At 40.3% G+C, this 25,360-nt stretch overlaps 2 protein-coding genes across 3 annotated transcripts in view; one reads left to right on the top strand and one right to left on the bottom strand.

Moving 5' to 3' along the window:
* ITIH2 (inter-alpha-trypsin inhibitor heavy chain 2) overlaps positions 1-11,549 on the top strand; it is a 39,209-nt gene extending 27,660 nt beyond the window's left edge. Inside the window, exons 16-21 of the mRNA XM_056569851.1 lie at positions 2,286-2,462; positions 3,753-3,866; positions 5,540-5,738; positions 7,768-7,940; positions 8,287-8,398; positions 10,999-11,549. Coding sequence (XP_056425826.1) covers positions 2,286-2,462; positions 3,753-3,866; positions 5,540-5,738; positions 7,768-7,940; positions 8,287-8,398; positions 10,999-11,146 — 923 coding nt within the window. The 3' untranslated portion in view covers positions 11,147-11,549. The remainder of the gene's footprint in view (positions 1-2,285; positions 2,463-3,752; positions 3,867-5,539; positions 5,739-7,767; positions 7,941-8,286; positions 8,399-10,998) is intronic.
* Positions 11,550-13,034: 1,485 nt separating this feature from the next.
* KIN (Kin17 DNA and RNA binding protein) overlaps positions 13,035-25,360 on the bottom strand; it is a 43,727-nt gene continuing 31,401 nt past the window's right edge. For both annotated transcript variants that reach the window (XM_056573255.1, XM_056573254.1), the window contains exons 10-13: positions 22,933-23,001; positions 22,714-22,813; positions 22,130-22,230; positions 13,035-13,320 (exon numbers count right to left, since the gene is read on the bottom strand). In XM_056573255.1, coding sequence (XP_056429230.1) covers positions 13,258-13,320; positions 22,130-22,230; positions 22,714-22,813; positions 22,933-23,001 — 333 coding nt within the window. In that variant the 3' untranslated portion in view covers positions 13,035-13,257. The remainder of the gene's footprint in view (positions 13,321-22,129; positions 22,231-22,713; positions 22,814-22,932; positions 23,002-25,360) is intronic.

The following is a 25,360-nucleotide window of genomic DNA, read 5'->3' on the forward strand; positions in this document are numbered from 1 at the left end:
CACATCAATACAAATTTTTACCTAGGGTGCCCAAACTTTTGATCCCCAGTGTATGTATATATATATATATATATATATATATACCGTATTTATTGGCATATAACACGCACTTTTTAGGCTAAAATTTTTAGCCTAAAGTCTATGTGCGTGTTATACGCCGATACGCCCCCAGGAAAGGCAGGGGGAGAGAGGCCGTCGCTGCCCGCTTCTCTCCCCCTGCCTTTCCTGGGGTCTAGAGCCCTGCTGCCGGCCCTTCTCTCTCCCTGGCTATTGGCGCCGCTGCCCGTTCTGTCCCCCTGACTATCGGTACCGGCGCCGATAGCCAGGGGGAGAGAAGCAGTGCCGACAGCCAGGGGGAGAGAAGCAGCGCCGACAGCCAGGGGGAGAGAAGGGGCAGCGCCACCCATTGCAGGCGCCGCTGCCTCCCCCCATCCCCGGTGGCATAATTACCTGTTGCCGGGGTTGGGTCCGCGCTGCTTCAGGCCTCCGGCGTGCGTCCCCTGCGTCGTTGCTATGCGATGCACAGCGCGGCGCATGACGTCAGTGCGCCGCGCCATACATAGCAACGACGCAGGGGACGCACGCCGGAGGCCTGAAGCAGCGCGGACCCGACCCCGGCAACAGGTAATTATGCCACCGGGTAGGGGGGAGGCAACGGGGCAGCGGCGCCGGCAATGGGTGCCGCTGCCGCTGCCCCTTCTCTCCCCCTGGCTGTCGGCGCCGGCACCGATAGTTAGGGGGACAGAACGGGCAGCGGCGCCGATAGCCAGGGGGAGAGAAGGGCCGGCAGCAGGGCTCTAGACCCCAGGAAAGGCAGGGGGAGAGAAGCGGGCAGCGACGGCCTCTCTCCCCCTGCCTTTCCTGGGGGTGTATCGGGGTATACATGCGCACACACACACCCTCATTTTACCATGGATATTTGGGTAAAAAACTTTTTTTACCCAAATATCCTTGGTAAAATGAGGGTGCGTGTTATAGGCCGGTGCGTGGTATACCCCGATAAATACGGTATATACACACACACAGGGGTGGAATAACATTTTTTTTCTACTTGCCACGACAGATAACTGCAGTGTGGCCAGTTGTAAAAAAAAAATAATAATTTTTTGTACTGTATCAGTCAAATATTCTAATTGCCAAGTAGGGGGGGAGCGCTGAAGGAGGTTTACCATGTGAAAATACAGCTCCCAGTATGATGTAAGGAGTGGTAAGGGGATGCTGGGAGTTGTTGTGTTACCCATCATTACTGTAGAACCCTGCAGATATCCTGTGCCCCCTCTATATATATAATTATATCCTGCACCATATATACATATATATATATATATATATATACATATACAAACACACATGTTGCCCCATATATATATATGTATATTCTGATCCCCTTATATAAGTTTATTCTCACCACATGTATATAGGTATATTCTGCCTCCATATATGTACATGTTGCCCCATAGGAGTATATTCTGCACACATATAATTGTATTTTGACCCCAAATATAAATAACTCTTGACCTCCTTGCCGACCACTCTGGGTGCTTTACTTTGGTCTTAGCTAGCCAGGCCTAGCACCAAAATATGGTTGTACGCTGCATGAACTATATAATCACACTGTCTACCTGAGAGTGTTGAGCAGTGCTACAAGGAGCCTTTGGCTCCTGTTCCCCACTGGCCATGTATAACTCAATTGTATAAAGTTTAATATTATCAGGGAACAGTGTAGGCATTCTGGTTACCGTTGGGAGGGCATAGGTGATGGCATAAAGATTAGCCTGACTACGGGGCCAGATAAATGAAGTGCAAGTGTCTTAGATCCTCCACCACCCATTTTCAATGCCTTGGTCATTCCGCGCAATCTTGTTAAAATCCCAACCACATTTAATGAACCATTGTCAAGTGGGTAAAGGATCCTCTGCAGGCAAAGTCTGGTTTGCAGTCTACTTGGCATCCCCTTTCCATGTCATTGCATCTGTTTGAGTAGAGCTCTAGATATTTGCTATTTATAGCAGTAGTGTGTGGAAAGAAACCTACCCCTAGGACCCCCTCCAGTTTATCTATTTTATCTTTCTAACCAAGTAGCAGTAAACATTTAGCCCTCATCACTGAAGTCTAAGGACTTGTGTTGGCAACACTATTCATGTACATGAAGAAAAGGTAATTTAAAATGTAAAGGAGTATGGCAATGTTTTTGTTCAATCTCCTAAGTAATAGAGAATAAGTAATGTAGTAATGAGTGGTCTATATATCAGTATTGTAATGTTTTATATCTTTCCTTACAACAGCATTGGCTATATCTACAAAGGCCACTCCTCCACCTCCTGTAACCAAACAGGAGTGCCCTTTTCCATCAGCTACTTCTCCCCCTGCCCAAGAGCTGAAAAGCGACGTAACTGAGTCAATCACTATTCCTCAAAAACAATCACTGTGCAAAAATAATCCAAATGCACCTCCAAACTGTGGTATGTATACCTATATACTATGAGTAGAGAACCTCAAGATGTGTTCCCATGTGGCAGATTAACACGGTTCCTTTTATCTGAATGGGAATATTTCTGATAAAAATGACAGTTGTAGAAATTTCTCCAACTAATCTGCTACAGTCACTGAATTCACTCTTAGGGCATGTTCACATGTAGTGTGTACGTTGCAGATTCTATTCCTTTTAAAGGGGTATTCTGAGTTCATACATCTTATCAGATGTATGATCGCAGGGGTCCCGCCTCTGGGGATCCCCGCGATCTCAGTGCAGCTCCCAGCATTGCGTGCATGGCGCTGCTTCCGAGACGTGGACGGTACATCATGGTCACGCCCCTTAGTGACGTCACACCACTCAACCCCTCCATTCATGTCTATGGGAGGGGGCGTGACAGTCATCACACCCCCTCCCATAGACATGAATGGAGGGGAAGTGGTGTGATGTCACTAGGGGACGTGACAGTGACTTCTTGTCCCCGTCTCGGAAGCAGCGCCATGCACGCAATGCCACGGGGTTGCACAGAGATCGCGGGGGTCCCCAGCGGCGGGACCCCTGCGATCATACATCTTATCCCCTATCCTTTGGATAGGGGATAAGATGTATAAATCCGGAATACCCCTTTAACTTAGTGGTCTAAGGTATGGTCTGGAGTAGGGTAATCACCCCCATCACTCCCTTGACTCCACCCTGACTATACCTGATAGTAAACACCTGGAATGGAGTAAAGCAGTGATCTTCCAGACTTTTTATAGTCATTCCTAGATCTATTGGTCACAAAATTTCTTTGGGATTAACATGAACCCTCTGTGACACACATCTGCCAACTAGCACTTTACCACCTGATGCTCACAATACATGTAATCATATATTGGGTATTATAGTATTCCTAGGCAAAATACATCGTAAGTTGTCCGTAGCCTTTGAAGGGATGGTTTCTTGACGTCAGCTTCCATATTCCCCAGTGGAGAGCTGATCAGTAACCACATATTCCACAGTGATAACCTATTCATTTTTCAGTTGTATTAGATCTATGCTGTCTAAAATTTTTCTGAATAACTAATGATTAAAGCAAAGTATGTTTATGGAGTCATTGTTACTACTAATAATGTTGTTTAATATTTTACCATCATTAATGTTCATTTTTTATGGCGTTATGGTAGAAACGAAAACTTCGTTCAAATGGTCTTTATTCTGTATCTTTTGGAATATTAGACCTGAAAAACAAAACTATTGATAGTATTATGGGACATAACTTTTTATTATGTATTTGTAGTTGACAATGACCCACATTTCATTATAAACTTGCCAAAGAGCCGAATGGATGTCTGCTTTAACATTGATCCATCTGCTGGAAGTATCCTGAACATGCTGTCAGATCCTGAATTAGGTAAGAGGATTTTACAATAATAATAGGGCTTATGAAGTTTTAAGTAATATCTATATATCTAGTAAAAGCTTAACTAGAAGTAGCAAAAAAAAGTAAAAAAATATATACACATACTGAACTTGCCTGAATACGTGTGGACCACCACCTACAACATCTGTGACATCTCAGCATGGAGACCCTATCCAATCTTAACTTTTGATCTGTCTGAGTGAAATCAGTGCTAAACTAAATGATTAAACAGCATCAAATCTGCAGCAAACAAATCTGTTTAAATGTATCATGAGACTTAAATGTACAATAAGAGGGAGACTTGCTGTAATTTATTTTTTTCATGGAATCCTCAAAAATATACAGCAAATCACAGTACAATGCATATTGTGGAAAATATAAGCATGGATTTTTTAATAATTTGGAAGGGTGCTTTCACTAAAGAGACAACTAGTACTACCACCAATTCCAAGATCAGTGTTATCTAACCAGGGTGCCTACAGCTGTTGCTAAATTATCTCTGTCGCTCCGCCCATTGAAGCAGGACTGGCTCCCTTTGCACAACTGACTAGTGATGTCAGGTCTTGAAGCACTGCAACCTGGGAAATCCTGAGACATAAGTAATTTTGTATGCCGTTAACAAATATGGGGGCAAAAATCACATAAGAATTGCGAGACCACCGTCACAAACAGGTACAGACACTATATTATGAACTACACTAACTTTACAGCCCCTGTAGCATAGTCAAATAAAATTCCTGGGATACCTTTTTAATGGCATGTGGGAATTGAGGTGTTGCTAGACACTTCTGACAGCAGCTTCTCTACTCTAAGAACAAAGCATAGAACATGCTGGAATCCAAAATACTCAATCCTTTCTTTTTATTTGGGAATAGCGGGACAACTTTATACACATCATTAGATGACCAACCAGTCCTGCTGATATGTACAGGTCTGAGCAAATATTCAACTAATGTATATGGGCTCCTTTTTATCATAGCAGTTTGGTACCCTAAAAAGGCATTATTTTGTTAGAACAGAAGAGATGGTGACTGTTAGCTTTCCATATTAAAAGGGGTACTCAGGTGAAAACTTTTTTTTTTTATCAACTGGTGCCAGAACGTTAAACAGATTTGTAAATTAATTATATTTAAAAATCCTAATCCTTACAGTACTTATCACCTGCTGTATGTTACAGAGGTGGATTTATTTTCTATCTGACCAGTGCTCTCTGCTGACCCCTCTGTCCATGTCAAGAACAGGAGCAAATCCCCATAGCAAACCTATACTGCTCTTGACAGTTCCTGAGACAAACAATTGTCAGCAGAGAGCACTGTGTACAGACAGAAAAGAAATCCAAAAATAAAAGAACTTCCTCTGGAGCATACAGCAGCTGATAAGTACTGGAAGGATTAAGATTTTTAAATAGAAGTAATTTTCAAATCTGTTTAACGTTCTGGCAACAGTTGGCAAAAAAAAAAAAAAGTTTTTCACCGGAGTACCCCTTTAAAGCCCAGGTTAAATAACTCCATATATGTCCTCCTTTCAGAACCCTCAGTGTGAAATAGCATTACACCTTCATTTTGACATTTTAAGTGAAATAAAAGAAACAATAGTAAAAAGGGCTCTTTGTAAAATGTTCTCTCAGTTAACACAGCGACTATATTTGTTTTCTTTTACTGCAGGTATTACAATTAATGGAAAAATAGTAACAGCTAAGAAAGCCAAGGATGGCAAGCTGAATACCTACTTTGGAACATTTGGCTTGTATTTCCAACAGCTGGATATAAAGATTGAAATAAGCACCGAGAAGATAACATTGAAAGATTCGTCTTACACTAGAGTAATGAAATGGTCGGAGTCCAGCTCTTTGACCTATAATAGGTGGGTGTGATCATTTTATTGGGATAGACTTATTATGTGAACAGAAAAACTAAAAAAATCTTATAAATGCACATCAAATGCTACAAGCACCACTGGGTACAGTGATCGATAATGACACAGAAATACTATATTAGAAAGTATATTCTGGTGTAAATAAATAAATAAATGGCACTAAATATTGTAACTTTTCACCATTTATGATGCTTATGTCACTTTTGAAAAGAATGAGTGGGGCTTAGCAGGAGGGGGTCATGTCCTCCTGTGCCCAATAGATACTATAGTTCCCATCAGAAAATTGGGGTGACTACATTCGGTCCACAGTTTTCTTTTGTTGGACTCAAAAAGGGAAGGCAGTTGCACTTTTTGGTTCCACAGAAAACTATAAGCTTACCAATGAACCAAATGTAGTCACTGTAGTCAGACTGATCAGTCCATTGAAATCAAGTGATCCAGATCCGGTAAAGTGTCGCCATTCCATCCTGCCAGTATGCCACAAAGTATGTGCTGGCATACAAGTGAACATGTCCTTACTCTTTTCCCTCTTTTAATATGAAACAACTGTCTTTGGAAATCCCCCCTTATGCAAAACATGTACTATGGTGCAGCCATACCAGAGTCCCTGCCATCCCAAAAAACAATCTATAAGCCACCTATGTGGGAAATTTATGCAAACTCTGTATTTCTTTTGTGCTAAAGTTATACCCAGACATCTAACAGGTTTAGTTATTGTATATAAAGGCATAAATGTTCCAAATGATCACAGTGCCCCCATAAAACATGAAATACAAACATAGCATGATAAAAAAAATTATAAAAACTATTTCAGCATTTATGAATGGAAACATTCCTAAGCCTAGCCATAACATAATGGAAAATAAGAGATGACAAGAATTACCATCCTGAATGGTTGGAGCTCCTGCGGAATCTATACTTCAAAGAAATAACTAAATAGGACTTCATAAAACAATGATTTTTGTTTGATTCATTCATTTGCATAGTGCTATCAGAAGTTTCTTCGATTATTTCGCTCTATATTTAAAGAGAATCTATCATTACTTTTATGCTGCCTCAGCCAAGAGTTATCGCGGTGGTCCCCAGCAGCTTCTCCTCACCCCAAAAGCCTTGAGAAATGGACCTCTCTGTGTTTGGGGATAGGGAGAGATCTGTGAATCAATAATACCAGGCAGGATATAAATATACAAACGGAAAGATATAGTATACTAACATACAGTTCAGAAACCAGTATCAAGATTAATGGCAGATAATAAATGAACAAGTCTAGATATGGAATAAGAATACAGCAAAAACCAGGAGAAGCAGGGAGTGATCAGATGAACTGAATGTAAAACACTAAACAGTTCAGGAAACATAGAACACAGTTCACACTGGACACAGAACAAAGAACAAACTAGACTCCCTACTCCAAACATTGGAGGGACACCAATATCAAAGCCAAATCGACTACTAGCCAGGGGGCACACTACACCGTGTGATCAGGATACTGGCCTAGAAGACAACATACATAATACACGGAATACTGGACTAGGCAAACAGGAATATACAAAACCAAACTCAACATGGAGGAATACGGGTCAGGACTCTAAACAGGAATACTAAATACAGAACACAGACTAAGATAACAAGGTTAAAGCAGAATGGACATGCATAATCCTAAAAAATGACAGATGTACTTAAAACCAAGCAGACTAAAATCTATATCATAACAAGAATGTAAACCATGGCTAACACACAGATGATATTAACAGATAGACTAAAACAGACAGAGTAGAACTAAATCACAAGCCGAGAGTATCAACAGAGCTCGGGTTTTAAAACCACACCCCAGTTCCAATGGGCTAAAAGCTTTAACTATTTCCTAGCCAGGTAGCACAGAAAGCTGTTCATACAAATCCTAGTGTTCAGACAACAAAACAGAAAAATACAAAAAAACGGACATTAAAAGTTTGTTTTTGACCACACATTGGAACAAGGATTATTCATCCCATCATATTGTGTCTTTGTTTTACAGACTTGCTGTATCCGTGAAGAAGGAAAGCAATGTCACCATCACTCTGGACAATGATTTGTCATTCCTTATTGTTCTACATCGTGTCTGGAAAAGTCATCCTGTCAACGTAGACTTCCTTGGATTATACTTTCCTTCTAGCGACACGTTCTCTGAAAAGGCACATGGTGTGATAGGTAAATCATCACCTGACATGAAGGGTTATCCTCTCAAACAGATATTTCCTCTTTGTACATTGACAGATAGCAGGATGTGCAGAGAGAGAAGTTGCATAGATAGGTATTAATTACCAGTGAGTAACGCTGACTTGTATGACTTCCATAGACTGTAGACTACACTTACATGAAGAAATTTGACAGTATGTATAGTGAAATAGTCTGCCATATCAATTTCTCTTCATCATGTCCAGGTAGATAGGTACCAAGTAACAGTAAATTCAAATAACATTTTATAACAGACATGCTATACTTATGAATAGAAAATACAGTACATGTTTAATGGGTATTACATGTCTTTATCTAGGCCAGTTTATGAAGGACCCTGATGTCAGTGTTTATGACATCCGACCGGGTACTGATCCCGAGAAACCAATGGCTACAATGAATGTTAAGGGGAATCAGCTGACTGTTACAAGGTTTGTATACAACATGCTAAATAAAACTACACAGAGCCAACATTAAATACACAGAATTTATTATAATTCAGCCGCTAGCCCCGATAGATATCCCAAACAGTCTAAGAGAGCCCCATTTCCTTCCCCTCCTTATTGTGCTTAGAGCATTGGTCACTAGCCCTTGGACCATTGTACAGGGATACATTGCAGTCATGAACCCATAGCATGGTATACTGGAAAGAGGCTCCTAACTGTTAAAGTTGTGTGGCTCACAAGGTACCAAGTGATGGTCAGGAGCTACTGTATATAATAAATGCAGCGAAACAAGATCAAAATTTGACAGTAGTATTACACCAACAATACTGACATTGTTGGATGTAAATTGCCAGTGCATATAGCCATAACCCAGGAGTATTTTGGTGGGCCATATAGCAGGGGGTCACAAGCTACAAGTGGCTTCCGAGCAAATGGTTAGAGATTACTGCTCTACATGATCTGAACTGGCTTGAGAGAATTGCACTTTAATATACTAAGCTAGCCATTTAAGCTTCATTCTGCTCAATGATACACTAGCCAACGAGGCCATTTCTGAATGTGACCAGTTTCTATAAATAAACGTTTTTCAAAATATATGTATGCTCTGGCAATGGCGGCATTTTAAGTAAAACATAAGAAAAAGCATCCCCCTACCGACACAAAGGCTGGATAATACAGGTGCACATTTCTTAAAGGGGTACTCCGCTGCAAACATCTTATCCCCTATCTAAAGGATTGTTGTGGCAACCCGTCATTCGGTGCACACAGCGAACTTCGTCTGTGCCCGATGACTGGCAATGCGGCCGCCATGCCCCTGCCATTCACTTCTATGGTAGGTGGTGTGACGGCTATATCAAAGCTGTCACGCCTCCTCCCACTGACATAAATGGAAGGGGCGTGGTGTGATGTCACAAATGTGGAAGCTGCAAGCTGCCGTTGTCAGCACGAAGATCTAACATCTTATCCCTTATCCTTTGGATAGGGGATAAGTTGTTTGCGGCGGACTACCCCTTTAAAGTGGGGGCACTAGGACTGCAGCGAAAATGTGCAGTCTCCATAGAGATGCATTGCATTTCCGAGTGGAACCCACAGAAACATTAACCCCTTAAGGACTCAGGGTTTTTCCGTTTTTGCACTTTCGTTTTTTCCTCCTTACCTTTTAAAAATCATAACCCTTTCAATTTTCCACCTAAAAATCCATATTATGGCTTATTTTTTGCGTTGCCAATTCTACTTTGCAGTGACATTAGTCATTTTACCCAAAAATGCACGGCGAAACGGAAAAAAAAATCATTGTGCGACAAAATCGAAAAAAAAACGCCATTTTGTAACTTTTGGGGGGCTTCCGTTTCTATGCAGTGCATATTTCGGTAAAAATTACACCTTATTATTCTGTAGGTCCATACGGTTAAAATGATACCCTACTTATATAGGTTTGATTTTGTCGCACTTCTGGAAAAAATCATAACTACATGCAGGAAAATTTATACGTTTAAAAAGGTCATCTTCTGACCCCTATAACTTTTTTATTTTTCCACGTACAGGGCGGTATGAGGACTCATTTTTTGCGCCGTGATCTGAAGTTTTTATCGGTATGATTTTTGTTTTGATCGGACTTTTTGATCACTTTTTATTTATTTTTTAATGGTATAAAAAGTGACCAAAATACGCTTTTTTGGACTTTGGAATTTTTTTGCGCGTACGCCATTGACCGTACGGCTTAATTAATGATATATTTTTATAGTTCGGACATTTACGCACGCGGCGATACCACATATGTTTATTTTTTTTACACTGTTTTATTTTTTTTATGGGAAAAGGGGGGTGATTCAAACTTTTATTAGGGAAGGGGTTAAATGACCTTTATTAACACTTTTTTTTTTACATTTTTTTTTGCAGTGTTATAGGTCCCATAGGGACCTATAACACTGCACACACTGATCTTCTACACAGATCACAGGCGTGTATTGACACACCTGTGAGCAGTGTTATCGGCGCTTGACTGCTCCTGCCTGGATCTCAGGCACGGAGCAGTCATTCGTCGATCGGACACCGAGGAGGCAGGTTAGGGCCCTCCCGGTGTCCGGTCAGCTGTTCGGGACGCCGCAATTTCACCGCGGCGGTCCCGAACAGCCCGACTGAGCAGCCGGGTCACTTTCAGTTTCACTTTAGAAGCGGCGGTCAGCTTTGATCTCCGCTTCTAAAGGGTTAATACCGCACATCACCGCGATCGGCGATGTGTGGTATTAGCCGCGGGTCCCGGCCGTTGATTAGCGCCGGGACCGACGCTATATGATGCGGGATCGCGCCGCGATCCCGCTTCATATCGCGGGAGCAGGACGTAAATATACGTCCTGCGTCGTTAAAGGGTTTTTAAACAGGTTCAATGTTTCTGCCGATGCCGGAAACATTTCTGCCGTGTGCCCAGTGCAGCAGAATCCCATTGAAGTCAATAGGACTCTGCTGCAGCAGAATTTCCAAACGGAATATTCACACAGAATTTCCCTCTCTGAAATTCCGCTGAGTGAACATAGCCAACGGAGGATATTCAGAATAACTTATTTGACTTGATTTTTCTTATACAGAGGGGAGCAGAAGGAATACCAGCACAATAGAATGGAAGGGACTAAAGTGACCTGCTGGTTTGTGCACAACAGCGGAAAGGGTTTCATCGATGGACACTATAAAGATTACATTGTACCTCAACTTTACAGCTTCTTGAAACTCCCTTGAAGAATGAATGTTCTGAATAAGAGAGAAGAATTAGCAATTGTGCTAATAAGAAATATTTGATGAAATATCTCAACTTTTTCATTATAGATGCATTGGATTTTCTGTGTGTTAAGAAGCACAAATGTATTAATATTTTAAACTTAAATATTTTAAACTTAAATAATCTCTGCTGTATGGTGCCATCACAAAACAAGTGATGGATATCATATAGGGAATTATCGTCAGGTATTTGGTTGATATATGGATTGGCAAAGAAGGATTCAGTTTGGCCTTTGAGATCCATTTAGCAAAAGTAATTTCTGTATATTGTTGCTAAAGAATAGAAAAATATTTCTGGAACGTTTACATGTAACATTATGGGTACTGTGGTATTCAAGATGCTTCAATACAGACATTTCCTAAGTTGTTCAAAAAATAGCTTGTTTGTCATTTATTTTTTCTATTTAAAAAAAGATCAAAGTTCACTAAAGGTAAACCTAAACCTGTATACAGGTTTACAGCAATACGTTGATTAACTTATTTACCATTGTCTTGTGAATCTGCTGGAGCAGTGTTTCCCCAAGCAGGGTGCCTCCAGCTGTTGAAAAACTACAACTCCCAGCATACCCGGACAGCCTTTGACTGTCCGAGCATCCTGGGAGTTGTAGTTTTGCAACAGCTGGAGGCACCCTGTTTGGGAAACACTGCAATAGGGTACACCCACAGGTAGCATAATACCACTCATTTCTTCAGTGGAATATCTGCCACAATTCCACTTCAAAATTGCTCAAAACTTGCTCAAAAAAATATCCTTCACCAATAATATGAAGTAATTTTCCAAAAGAGAACAGTTGCAATAAAAAAAATATAAGAGCTTTCTGTCTGGGCTCTAACTAAACATAAGAAGGTTTCCTCACTCAAAGTGTATAGCACCCAATAGTCAGACGTTCCACATTAGACTCATATGACTTTCATGCCTCTCATCTGCAGTCTTTGAAAAACCCATACAGCCAGTTATGAGCTTAGCACTTTTACCTGTGCCTAATGGAAGCTATACCCAGGACCCATACTGGAACAGGGGGAATGGGAAGCCCCACTACCAATTCTACCTGCCTTTACAAATAAATCCAGGGCTAAAAGATGAAAATTTAAGGGATTATCCACCATAAGGTGATTTTAGTACATACCTGTCAGACCGTAATGGACATGCTTAGGAAGGATCCGATCTGGTCTTGGGGCTAAATGGCTGTTGTGAGATTACCATAACGCTGAGGCTCTATTTTTGTGAACTGCCTATTTCCTGTTTTAGTTTGTTCCCCTAACCTACAAGTTTCACGATTCCTTGTTTGTAAGTGTGAGGTCACTTTTCTCCTTTCCACACATCAATCACCCCACCCATTGAAATACACCTGTGATCCTTTCCATGCAACAGATCAGTGTTTTCTGACCAGGGTGCCTCCAGCTATTCTTGCAGAAAGATCTTCCTCCCACCCAGTGGTTGCTCCACCCACTGAAGCAAAGACAGGCCCCCTCTAAACACCTGACAAAGTGATGTAATGTCTGAGGCCACACTGCAACCTGGGGGAAACTGAGACTACATGCATTTTGTATGTTGTTAAAAATAAATAGAGGCAAAAATCACAGTACCATCGCACACAGGTACAAACACTATATTAAGAAGTACACTCACTTTACAGCCCCTGTAGCATAGTCAAAAAAAACCTAAAACCCGGAATACCCCTTTAGACTAACTTTTTATCATATCATAAGTTAATCTATAGCAACAATACAAAGACAAAACACTAGTTTTATCTGGTGGCAGCAATACAACACCTTGATTCATGGTGTGAAGACCTAAAATACCTAAACAGGCAGCTGCAAAAATGAATAAAAACACGAGTTCTTGTTTTTGTAAAAATAACTTTATTTTTGGGATATCCCAAAAGTAATTTTTTGGAAATCCAACTGTAAGGAAGATACCAAGAGAAGATATAGAAGCCTGCAAAGTAGAGCGAATCAAGCTGCACCTAGCAGCCCATACTCCTCAGTGAGTTCTCTATTAACATTTACAATCTATGAAAACCCTGACACAGTAGAGTTTTGTATGTTTCTGGTACAAATTGTCCCATTTATCATGCCACCTTGGAAAAATCTTCATATGGGAGGCTGTCCACCTTTCGGCCTTTCAATGGGCCCTGTAAATAAAGAAAATATTGCCACTTTTCACAACTCAATAAAAACAATATGTTCTACAAGTGTCTACATGTCTAACTGGTAAGGGACACACAAACTTTACACCGTGAAGTCTAACAATATCACCTTGCAAGCAAATTCTAATTTTTTTTTACAAAATAATCTAATAGGTACATCAGGAACCAGTTTAGGGCAAATATGTAATTTCCCCACACAGATCCTCTAATTTTAAGGAGCATTCAAGTATCATAATATTGTATTTAAATACATTTATCACCCAATACAGTCATGGCCGTAAATGTTGGCACCCCTGAAATGTTTCAAGAAAATGAAGTATTTCTCACAGAAAAGGATTGCAGTAACACATGTTTTCCTATACACCTGTTTATTCCCTTTTTGTGTATTTGAACTAAACCAAAAAAGGGAGGAAAAAAAACTAATTGGACATAATGTCACACCAAACTCCAAAAATGGTCTGGACAAAATTATTGGCATCCACAACTTAATATTTGGTTGCACACCCTTTGGAAAAAAATAACTGAAATCAGTTGCTTCCTATAACCATCAATAAGCTTCTTACACCTCTCAACCGGAATGTTGGACCACTCTTCCTTTGCAAACTGCTCCAGGTCTCTCTTATTGGAAGGCGCCTTTTCCCAACAGCAATTTTAAAAATCTCTCCACAGGTGTTCAATGGGATTTAGATCTGGACTCATTGCTGGACACTTCAGAACTCTCCAGCGCTTTGTTGACATCCATTTCTGGGTGCTTTTTCACGTATGTTTGGGGTCATTGTCCTGCTGGAAGACCCAAGATCTCAGAAGCAAAGCCAGCTTTCTGACACTGGGCTGTACAGTGCGACCCAAAACCCGTTGGTAATCCTCAGATTTCCTGATGCCTTGCACACATTCAAAGCACCCAGTGCCAGAGGCAACAAAACAACCCCAAAACATCATAGAACCTCCACCATATTTCACTGTAGGTACTGTGTTCTTTTCTTTGTAGGGCTCATTCTGTTTTTGGTAAACAGTAGAATGATGTGATTTACCAAAAAGCTCTCTCTTTGTCTCATCTGTCCACAAGATGTTTTCCCAGAAGGATTTTGGCTTACTCAAGTTCATTTTGGCAAAATGTAGTCTTACTTTTTTTTTAGGTCTTTGTCTCAGCAGTGGGGTCCTCCTGGGTCTCCTACCATAGAGTTTCATTTCATTTAACCCCTTAAGGACCAAGGACGTACCGGTACGTCCTTGGTCCTGCTCTTCTGATATAACGCGGGGTTACACAGTAACCCCGCGTCATATCATGGCGGGCCCGGCGTCATAGTGAAGCCGGGACCCGCCTCTAATAGCGCGCAGCGCCGATCGCGGCGCCGCGCTCTTAACCCTTTAGCCGCGCGCTCAAAGCTGAGCCGCGCGGCTAAAAGTGAAAGTGAAAGTTCCCGGCTAGCTCAGTCGGGCTGTTCGGGATAGCCGCGGCTAATCGCGGCATCCCGAACAGCTGACAGGACAGCGGGAGGGCCCCTTCCTGCCTCCTCGCTGTCCGATCGCCGAATGACTGCTCAGTGCCTGAGATCCAGGCATGAGCAGTCATCCGGCAGAATCGTTGATCACTGGTTTCTTATGAGAAACCAGTGATCAACATAGAAGATCAGTGTGTGCAGTGTTATAGGTCCCTATGGGACCTATAACACTGCAAAAAAAGAGTGAAAAAAAAAAGTGAATAAAGATCATTTAACTCCTCCCCTATTAAAAGTTTGAATCACCCCCCTTTTCCAATAAAAAAAAAAACACAGTGTAAATAAAAATAAAAATAAACATATGTGGTATCACCGCGTGCGGAAATGTCCGAATTATAAAAATATATCATTAATTAAACCGCTCGGTCAATGGCGTGCGCGCAAAAAAATTCCAAAGTCCAAAATAGTGCATTTTTGGTCACTTTTTATATCATTTAAAAATGAATAAAAAGTGATCAATAAGTCCTATCAATGCAAAAATGGTACCGTTAAAAACTTCAGATCACGGCGCAAAAAATTAGCCCTCATACCGCCCCATACACGGAAAAATAAAAAAGTTATAGGGGTCAGAAGATGACAATTTTAAACGTATTAATTTTCCTGCATGTAGTTATGATTTTTTCCAGAAGTCCGACAAAATCAAACCTATATAAGTAGGGTATCATTTTAATCGTATGGACCTACAGAATACATATCAGGTGTCATTTTTACCGAAAAATGTACTACGTAGAAACGGAAGCCCCCAAAAGTTACAAAACAGCGTTTTTTTTTTCAATTTTGTCGCACAATGATTTTTTTTCCCGCTTCACCATAGATTTTTGGGCAAAATGACTGACGTCATTACAAAGTAGAATTGGTGGCGCAAAAAATAAGCCATCATATGGATTTTTAGGTGTAAATTTGAAAGAGTTATGATTTTTTAAAGGCAAGGAGCAAAAAACGAAAATGCAAAAACGGAAAAACCTCCGGTCCTTAAGGGGTTAAATGTCGACGGATAGTTCGCGCTGATGCTCCCTGAGCCTGCAGGACAGCTTGAATATCTTTGGAACTTGTTTGGGGCTGCTTATTAACCATCTGGACAATCCTGCGTTGACACCTTTCATCAATTTTTCTCTTCCATCCACGCCCAGGAAGATTCGATACAGTGCCATGGGTTGCAAACTTCTTGAAAACGTTGCGCACTGTGGACAAAGGCAAATCTACATTTCTGTAGATTGACTTGGAACCTTGAGATTGTTGATATTTTTCCACAATTTTGGTTCTCAATTCCTCAGACAGTTCTCTTCTCTTTCTGTTGTCCATGCTTAGTGCGGCACACACAGACACACAATGCAAAGAATAAGTGAACTTCTCTCCTATCTGCTTTCAGGTGTGATTTTTATATTGCCCACACCTGTTACTTACCCCAGGTGAGTTTAAAGGAGCATCACATGCTTGAAACAATCTAATTTTTTCCACAATTTTGAAAGGGTGCCAATAATTTTATCCAGCCCATTTTCGGAGTTTAGTGTGACATTATGTCCAATTTGCTTTTTTTCCCCCCTCCTGTTTTTTGGTTTAGTTTCAATACACACAAAAGGAATAAAACAGGTGTATAGCAAAAAAGTGTTACTGCAATCCTTTTCTGTGATAAATACTTCATTTTCATGAAAAATTTCATGGGTGCCAACTCACTACTGCCATGACTGTCTATATATCTTATTAATATAGTGTTATCACAAATTGTGCTAGCCTCCGTGTGTTTTTGCTTGAAATAGCCCTGATAGGAAGCTGTGTAGTCTTTTCATTTTTAGTGTGGTGGTGTCTCAGCAGCTCCCCAACTCCTCCATCTATTCCAAGACCATGCATCATCATCTGCTGTCTCGGGTGTAGCTGGGTCTTGTCTCAAAGCTTTAGCCCCAACCACTGAATGATATCCCCACCTATGACCAGCTCCTTCAGCATAAATCATCATCTTCCTGTCATATACACAAATATCTTGCTGCTGGAGAGGTCAGTTACGGATTCATGGGCAAAAGTCATATACAGTCATGCCAAAAAACCTGCTCACAGGTCCGGTCTATTCCTCTTTATTGTTGCAATTTTATGTCACAATTCCTTTTAGTCTGAATTAGGGAGTTTGTGTTAAGGACTCAAATTTTCGTTTCTGTACTTTCATTTTTTCCTTCTAAAAATCATAACTCTTTTAATTTTGCACCTACACACCCATGTAAGGGCTCACTTATTTTATAACAATCTGCGGCCAAAAAAAAAAATTGTGGGTGGGGTGAAATAAAAAAAATTTAAAAATGCCATTTTGCTACATATTAGGGCTTCCATTTCTACGTAGTGCACTTTTCGGTAAAAAATGCACCTTATCTTTATTCTGTAGGTCCATACGGTTACAAGGATACCCAATTTCTAAAGGTTTTATTTTATTTTAATACTTAAAAAACGTTTAAACTGCATGCACCAAAACTAGTATGTTTAACCCCTTAAGTTTCTTCAATTTTTGCACTCATGATTTTTTTTAAAGGTAAGGAGGAAAAATAACTTTAAATTTTGCACCTAAAAATCCATATGAGGGCTTATTTTTTGCACCACCAATTCTACTTTGTAATGCCATCAGTCATTTTACCCAAAAATCTACGACGAAATGGAAAAAAAACATAATTGTGCGACAAAATTGAAGAAAACCCACAATTTTGTAATTTTTGTGGGCTTCCATTTCTACACAGTAAATTTTTCGGTAAAAATGACAACTTATCTTTATTCTGTAGGTCCATACGATCAAAATGATACCCATACGATTAAACTTTATTTTGTCGTACTTCTGGAAGAAATCATAACTACATGCAGGAAAATTGCTTTTTAAAAATGTCCTCTGCTGGCCCCTATAACTTATTTTTCGCGTACGGTGCGGTATGAGGGCTATTTTTTTGCGCCGTGATCTGAAGTTTTCATTGGTACAATTTTTGTATTGATCGGACTTGTTGATCGCTTTTTATAAATTTTTTCATGATATAAAGAGAGACCAAAAATACGCTATTTTGGACTTTGGAATTTCTTTGCACGTACCCCATTGACCGTGCGGTTTAATTAACAATATATTTTTATAATTCGGACATTTCTGCACGCGGCAATACCACGTTTATTTTTATTTACACTTTTTTTATGGGAAAGGGGGGTGATTCAAACATTTATTAGGGAAGGGGTTAAATGATCTTTATTAACTTTTTTTTCCACTTTTTTTTGCAGTGTTATAGCTCCCATAGGGGGCTATAACACTGTACACACTGATCTTTTACATTGATCAATGGTTTCTCATAGGAAACCATTGATCAATGATTCTGCCGCTTGACCGCTCATGCCTGGATCTCAGGCACTGAACAGTCATTCGGCGATCGGACACCAGGAGGCAGTTAAGAGGGCCCTTCTAGTGTCCTACAGCTGTTCGGTCCCGAACAGCCCTCTGAGCTAGCCAGGGGTAGTTAAGTTTCACTTTAGACGCGGCAATCAACTTTGAACGCCACATCTAAAGGGTTAATAGCGCGAAGCACAACGATCAGTGCCGCGCGCTATTAGCCATGGATCCCGGCCGTGGCCCCGCGTTGTAGAAAAGGACCCAGTATGTACAGGTACGCTCTTGGTCCTCAACAGGTTAAAATTGTCCTCTTCTGACCCCTATAATTTTTTTTTCCGCATACAGGGCTATATAGGGGTCATTCTTTGCTCCGTGGTCTGTAGCTTATGGCTTTTTATTAATATTTTTATGGAATATGAAGTGACCAAAAATGCATAACTTTGGTATTTTATTTTAACATATATACCCTGCGGTTTAGCAAACCTTATATTTTAATAGTTCAAATAGACATTGCGGCGGTACCACATGATTTTTTTTTTTTTTTTTTATAAAATAGAGAGAAATGGAAGTTCAAATCCCCCCCCCCCAAAAAAAAAAAATACACATTTGTTATCGCTGCATGCGTAACTGTCCGAACTATTTCATTATTATTATTCTGAGCCTGCACACTGAACGGCATAAATGCAAAAAAAAAAAAAATCATAATAAATAGAAAGTGATCAAAAAGACAGAACTACACAAAGTGGTACCGTTAAAAACTACATCTCATGGGGCAAAAAAAAAACAACACATCCGTAGGTGGAAAAATAATATAAAATTATAGGGGTGAGAACATGGTAATTAACAGTTTTTTTTTGTTTTTTTTTTCCCTCAATTTTTTTTTTTTTTTACCATAAAACGAAACAAAAATTATTTAAGTTTTGTATCATTGGAATCGTACTTACCCATAGAATAAAGATGGAATGTCAGAGTTACCATACTTTGAACTCTAACAAAAATTATTGCACTACAATATTGTGCAATCGATATTTTTTTCAATTTTGCAGTGCATATAATTTTTTATGACTTTCTAATATATTTTACAATAAAAAAAAAATTTAATCATTGGAAAGTCCAACTCGTCACACAGAAAATAAGCCCTAATACAACTTTGTCAGTGGAAAAATCTGCAGGGTCCCGGTTGCTATCAGCTACCTGGACCCGTGGCTTGTACCAGACATCGCCGATCGGGCTGATGTCCGGTATTAACCCTTTAGACGCTGTGATCAAAGTAGATCGCGGCGTCTAAAACGGGAGCATACACTGCCAGTTAGCTCAGCGGAGCTGTTCGGGATCACCGCGACATCCCGAACACCTGACAAGACAGCGGGAGGTGCCTTACCTTGGTCCCGGCTGTCTGATCTGCGTTTGATTGCTCCAAGCCTGAAATCCAGGCTTGAGCAGTCAAGCACAGAAAAGACTGATCAATGCATTCCTATGGCAATGCATCGAACAGTGCCTGCAATCAGTGTATGGAGTGCTTTAGGCCCTAGAGGGGGCTATAAACACTGCATAAAAAAAAAAGTATAAAAAAAAAATAAAAATATGTTAAATGTGATTTAACCCCTCCCTAATAAAAATCCGGATCACCCCCTTTTCCCATAAAAAAAAAAAAAATTATTAATAAAAAAAAAAAAAGGTGTAAAAAACCCCAAAACATAAGTGGTATCACCGCCTGCCTAAATGTCCAAACCATAAAAATATATAATTAATTAAACCGCACGGTCAATGGCGTACGCACAAAAAAAATTCTCAAGTCCAAAATAGCGTATTTTTGGTCATTTTTTATACCATAAAGAAATGAATAAAAAGCAATCATAAGTCTGATAAAAAAATTAAAATTGTACCGATAAAAACTTCAGATCATGACGCAAAAAAGTTGCCCTCATACCGCCCCGTTCATGCAAAAATTTAAAAGTTATAGGGGTCAGAAGATGACAATTTTAAACGTATACATTTTCCTGCATGTAGTTATGATTTTTTCCAGAAGTACGACAAAATCAAACCTGTATAAGTAGGGTATCATTTTAATCGTATGGACCTACAGAATAATGATAAGGTGTCATTTTTACAGAAAAATGCACTGCGTCGAAACAGAAGCCCACATAAATTAAAAAAATTGCATTTTTTCTTCAATTTTGTTTCACAATTTTTTTGGGTAAAATGATTGATGTCATTACAAAGTAGAATTGGTGGCGCACAAAAAAAAAAAAAAAATAGCCATCATATGGATTTTTAGGTGCACAATTTGAAAGGGTTATGATTTTTTAAATGTAATGAGGAAAAAACGAAAGTGCAAAAACTGAAAAATGTTTGGTCCTTAAGGGGTTAAACATTCTGAAAACATACTGCTAGGTTTATTTAGAATTACGATTTTAAGTCCCAATGGGGATATGGGTCGATGTGAGTGATGATAATTTTTGTAAAGAGCCGGGGAATATACTGAAGGTATACAAATGAATAAAAAAATAGATATCACCCCTTTGTGCTGACATAGTTCTGTCAAGCTTTTTTCAATGCCACCTACGCTATTGACTACCACATCTACAGGGTTAAATGGGTAAGATCTGAGATTTCTTTATTTCCAACCATTTAAGTGGGTGCTTGGCTGTCCTCAATTACACTGCTGCCTCAATGGTCATAAAGTTGTTCTTATACAACCTACTATGGTTAGAAGATTGTCATTAGGATGTAATATAAACAAGCAAAAGGTAAAGTCTGTTCACCCCCCAAGTTAAGGCAAGAGACCAGGTGCTATCAGGGTGTTGCTGCCACAGGCAAGGAATTGAAGTGAATGAAGTCTGCTCCTGATAAGGAGCCAGGGATCCCTCAGCACTCAGACACTTCTCTTAATTGTTTAAGAGAAGTGTTTTGGAGTACAGTGACCCCCCCCGACCTACGATGGCCCCGACATACGATCATTTCAACATACGATCGCACGTTGAAGGCAACATCAACATACGATGCTTTTGTATGTCGGGGCCATCGCATAAACGGCTATCCGGCAGCGCAGACTGCTTCAGCTGCCCCCGGATAGCTGTTTACGGTGTCCCGTGAGCTCCGGTGATGGTCACTTACCTGTCCTCGGGGGTCCAGACCATCCTCTTCGGGATCCCCTGCATGGCCGTCACTCTCCTTCGTCGTCATCACGTGCGTAGTGACGTGATGGCTGCGACGGAGAGCGAGGATCCCGGGGAAGCAGAGATGTCCGGAGCATTGGAGACACCCCGGGGAAGTGGCGACAGCCGATGCGGCGTCGACAGGTGAGTATAACTTCCTATACTTTATATTGCACGGATCCCTCAACATACGATGGTTTCAACAAACGATGGTTCATTTGGAACGGATTACCATCGTATGTTGAGGGACCACTGTACTTCGGGATCCCTGGCTCCTTCTCAGGAGTGGACTTCATTCATTAGCATGTAATAATATGTGCTAATGTGTAAAGGGGTTTCAGCATTATGAGGGACATTTATCTATGTTTGCTTATGTATTCTTTTTTTTAGTAATTTTTTCCTTACTTTTTTTGCTTATGTGTGACTTATTTATCAACTGGTTTCAGCCTGTTGATAATTTTCGGTCATGTAAGCAATTTTTCCTTTTTTACTTTGGTAGTAGCTTTTTCTGCTCCATGTTTGAGCTGGAATAAATTTAGTCAATTTATAACCCTGTTGCGACTTTTTTTGCGCAGTTGCGACTGTCGCAGTTAATAAATACCTGACTACCCGTAGTCAATTTTAAAATTATTACTATGTAGTTTATTTTTGGAAAACTTGCTTTTCTCGCTTTCCAGTCAAAATGTTGCACGAAAAATCACGTAGTCGCAGTTGCGACAATTATAGTAAAGAAAACCTGACTAAACCGTTGATAAATGTCCATATATAAGTCTATAATATTTACCTATACTTACCGAGTCAATGACTATTGTAGCAGAAAACTTTTTCTCATTTATGCTTTCCAGGATGCCGAAATTTCCTTTGTATCCCCCATTTAAAACTAAAACTTGCTTCCCTAGAACATGAAGAAAAAATAAAGAAAAAATAAAAGTTACAAGACCGTTAAGTCTACGTTCTTTAGAAGCCTCTAGATTGCAAAGGCAGATCCCAATTTAGAATGCTGCAACTAGGCATCATCAAGCCTTCCAAAAATGATGGCCTATTCCAGTGTTTCCCAACCAGGGTGCCTCCAGCTGTTGCAAAACTACAACTCCAAGCATGCCAGGACAGGGTATGCTGAAAGTTGTAGTTTTGCAAACAGCTGAAGGCACCCTGGTTGGGTAACACTGGCCTGTCCTCATGACTGCTGACACCCGCCAATGTAATATTAATGGCGTCTCCTGAGAATAGGCCCGCAATTTTGTAAGGCTTGATGACTTATTAAAAGGAGCAGTTTGGCACAACGCAGCATGGTGTAAAATCTAGAATGTGGGCATATTCTGATAAAAATGCAGCTTACTAATCTGTGGTATGCTTACCCAGTACATAAATTGTTTACCTGGAGCAGGAATAACCGTTTCTAGATGTGTCTGATCCAACTTCAGTTTGTCGCCAGAATCAATTAGCTTCACTACTGCTGTATATCTATCTATCACCTCCTAAAGATAAAAAGATATGTACGCATTAGTGTGGACACTGCTGTGAACGCCGGCGAACCTAGCCCAACACACCAGAAACATCTGCCACGCCATAACACCATGTAATGAGAGGAGGTTACCTTTATTACAGCTTTTTTCTTGTAATATTTTTCTCCCAACTTCTTTGTTATAATTTTAACAACAATCTCCTAAAAAGGGGGGAAAAAAATATATTACAAATATTGGCAGTTTTTTTTTTTTTTTTTTTACCACTTTCAGGGTATGTTCACACTGAGGAATTCAAGAGGAATTTCCTCGAGTAATTCTGCTAGCTTTTTCAGCTTGAAATTATTCAGCAATTGATTTTCCATTCACTGCAATGTATTTTCCGCTTCTCTCTGCTCGCTGAATTCCGACGCTGAATTCCATTCCGCTTGAAGAAAGAACACGTTCATTCTTCAAGCGGAATCCGCAAGCAGAATTCAAGAGAAGTCAATGGTAGAAAAAAAAATATTAAATTCTGCCCGACATAGTTTTCAAGCGGAATTCAAGCGAAATACAGAAAAGTAGAATTAAATAGCCTCCTCCTTCATTTATGCGTGGAAATTCCGCTTGAATTCCGCTTGACGGATAAAATGACAAAAGGCAACAATTTCCTGACCGAAATTATTCCTCGTGAATTCCTCAGTGTGAACATACCCTCAATGAAGAATTTGGCACACAGCCTACACCAGCGTTTCCCAACCAGGGTGCCTCAAGCTGTTGCAAAACCAACTCCCAGCATGCCCGGACAGCCGAAGGCTGTACGGGCATGCTGGGAGTTGTAGTTTTGCATTATAGTACATTATAGTTTTATAGTACGTGTCATTACAGATGTGGCAATACCTATTATGTATATGATTTGTGTTTTTGATCTTTTTTGGTGATAATACAGGGCTTTTATTGGGAGCATTTTTTTTTAATACATCTTTTTACACTTTATACTTTTATTTAATACATTTGTACTGCAGCACAGTAAGACCCGATCAGCTGCACACAGTACAGCCTGGGTGATCCAGCCTGTGACTGGATTTCACAGGCTTCCGTACCAGGTAGACAGGAGGTCATGATCTGACCTCCTGCTGCCATAGAAAACAACGACGACCCGCTATCGTATCGTGGCGCTGCCGTTGGTTAACAGGGGGAGTGCGCTCCCCCGAACACCACCATAGATGCTGTGATAAGGATTGATCACGGCATCTATGGGGTTAATGCTGCCGGCCCCGGCAGCTGCCACGGCTGTGATTGAAAGCTGGGTCCCGCCGCCAATCTACTGTGCTGCCCGCAGCAGTGCAGGAGATCGCTAGGACGTATGCATACATCCCAGTGCGCGAACGTGTCGGGCACTGGGACGCATGCATACGTCCTATAGCGGGAAGGGGATAAAAATGTGAGACACCGAGTAAACTCTTAGATGGCAATACAGTAAGACAAATGTACCGTGGTTAGAAAAACTTTAAACAGAGAGCCAAGTGCAAAAAAGATCACCTAATGTACTTTTTGCAGGCAAAAAAACACTGCAAAAACATAAAGAGGACTGCACACAGCACAGAAAGGTATCAACCTAAGAACACATACCTGTCATGTACAATGCCAGCATCTCACAGTATACATACCTAAACTTATGTTTCGCTCCCTTGCATGCATCAGCAGGCGAAGCAAAAAAAGAGCGAAACCTACATTGGGGTTATAGGTTCGTCATTTGATTGTTGTTGCTTTAGAATTCAGAGTTTACAAATCTTAGGTTGACAACCTGATTCTTTCTATAGCTGTGCAGCTTATGTAACATGAATTTGTGCAAGTATTAGCCAAATTTGTTTTTTTATCTAATATTTATCTTATCAATGAGAACAAGTAGTACGCCACTTATTTGTTCCTGCGGTGCAGATTGAAATCCATGCAGGAATAGTTTGCTGCATATGAACAGAATTTTGGAAATCCAATTCACTTGCGTAAGTGGCGGATTCCTACTGGATTGAATGACTCATCAAAATGGAATGTTGGAAAAAAAAAAAAAAAAAATCAAGGTTATCGACTTAAAATCTGACTGAAGCAAAGCATTAGATTCAAGATGTCCAGAGTTCATACTTGGTACTGTCCAAGTCATGTACATACCAAAAATATCAGCAATCTAGATGCCAGTAACCATTCAAGTCACAGAATGAATAAGTGGATTACATGCGCAACTGTTCGTTGTGCAAATACTTTAGTAAAGTGGGGGCCTTGCTCTAAATGCGACAGAAAGCAAATATCCTCTATGCTTGTTAAGAGGGTAATAACAAAGGAAAGTTCATATATTATCCAATAAAAACACAAAAAAAATAGGAAGCAAAAGTTTCATTCTGCTCACCACCTCAACTAAGTGCCCAATATATTATACCTAGAGCTCTGAGCCTGTGTCTTGTGACCCAAGAGTCCGGGTTTGGATGGGTTACTAAGATTTAATGTAAAACTGTCAGCCCGATCATTCACCCTAAACCCAGAACACTGTGTTATTGAGTGAGTGACCAGGAATGCACAGAAGGGTCA

The sequence above is a fragment of the Hyla sarda genome, chromosome 4 (assembly GCF_029499605.1).
Source record: "Hyla sarda isolate aHylSar1 chromosome 4, aHylSar1.hap1, whole genome shotgun sequence".
Lineage (NCBI taxonomy): Eukaryota > Metazoa > Chordata > Amphibia > Anura > Hylidae > Hyla > Hyla sarda.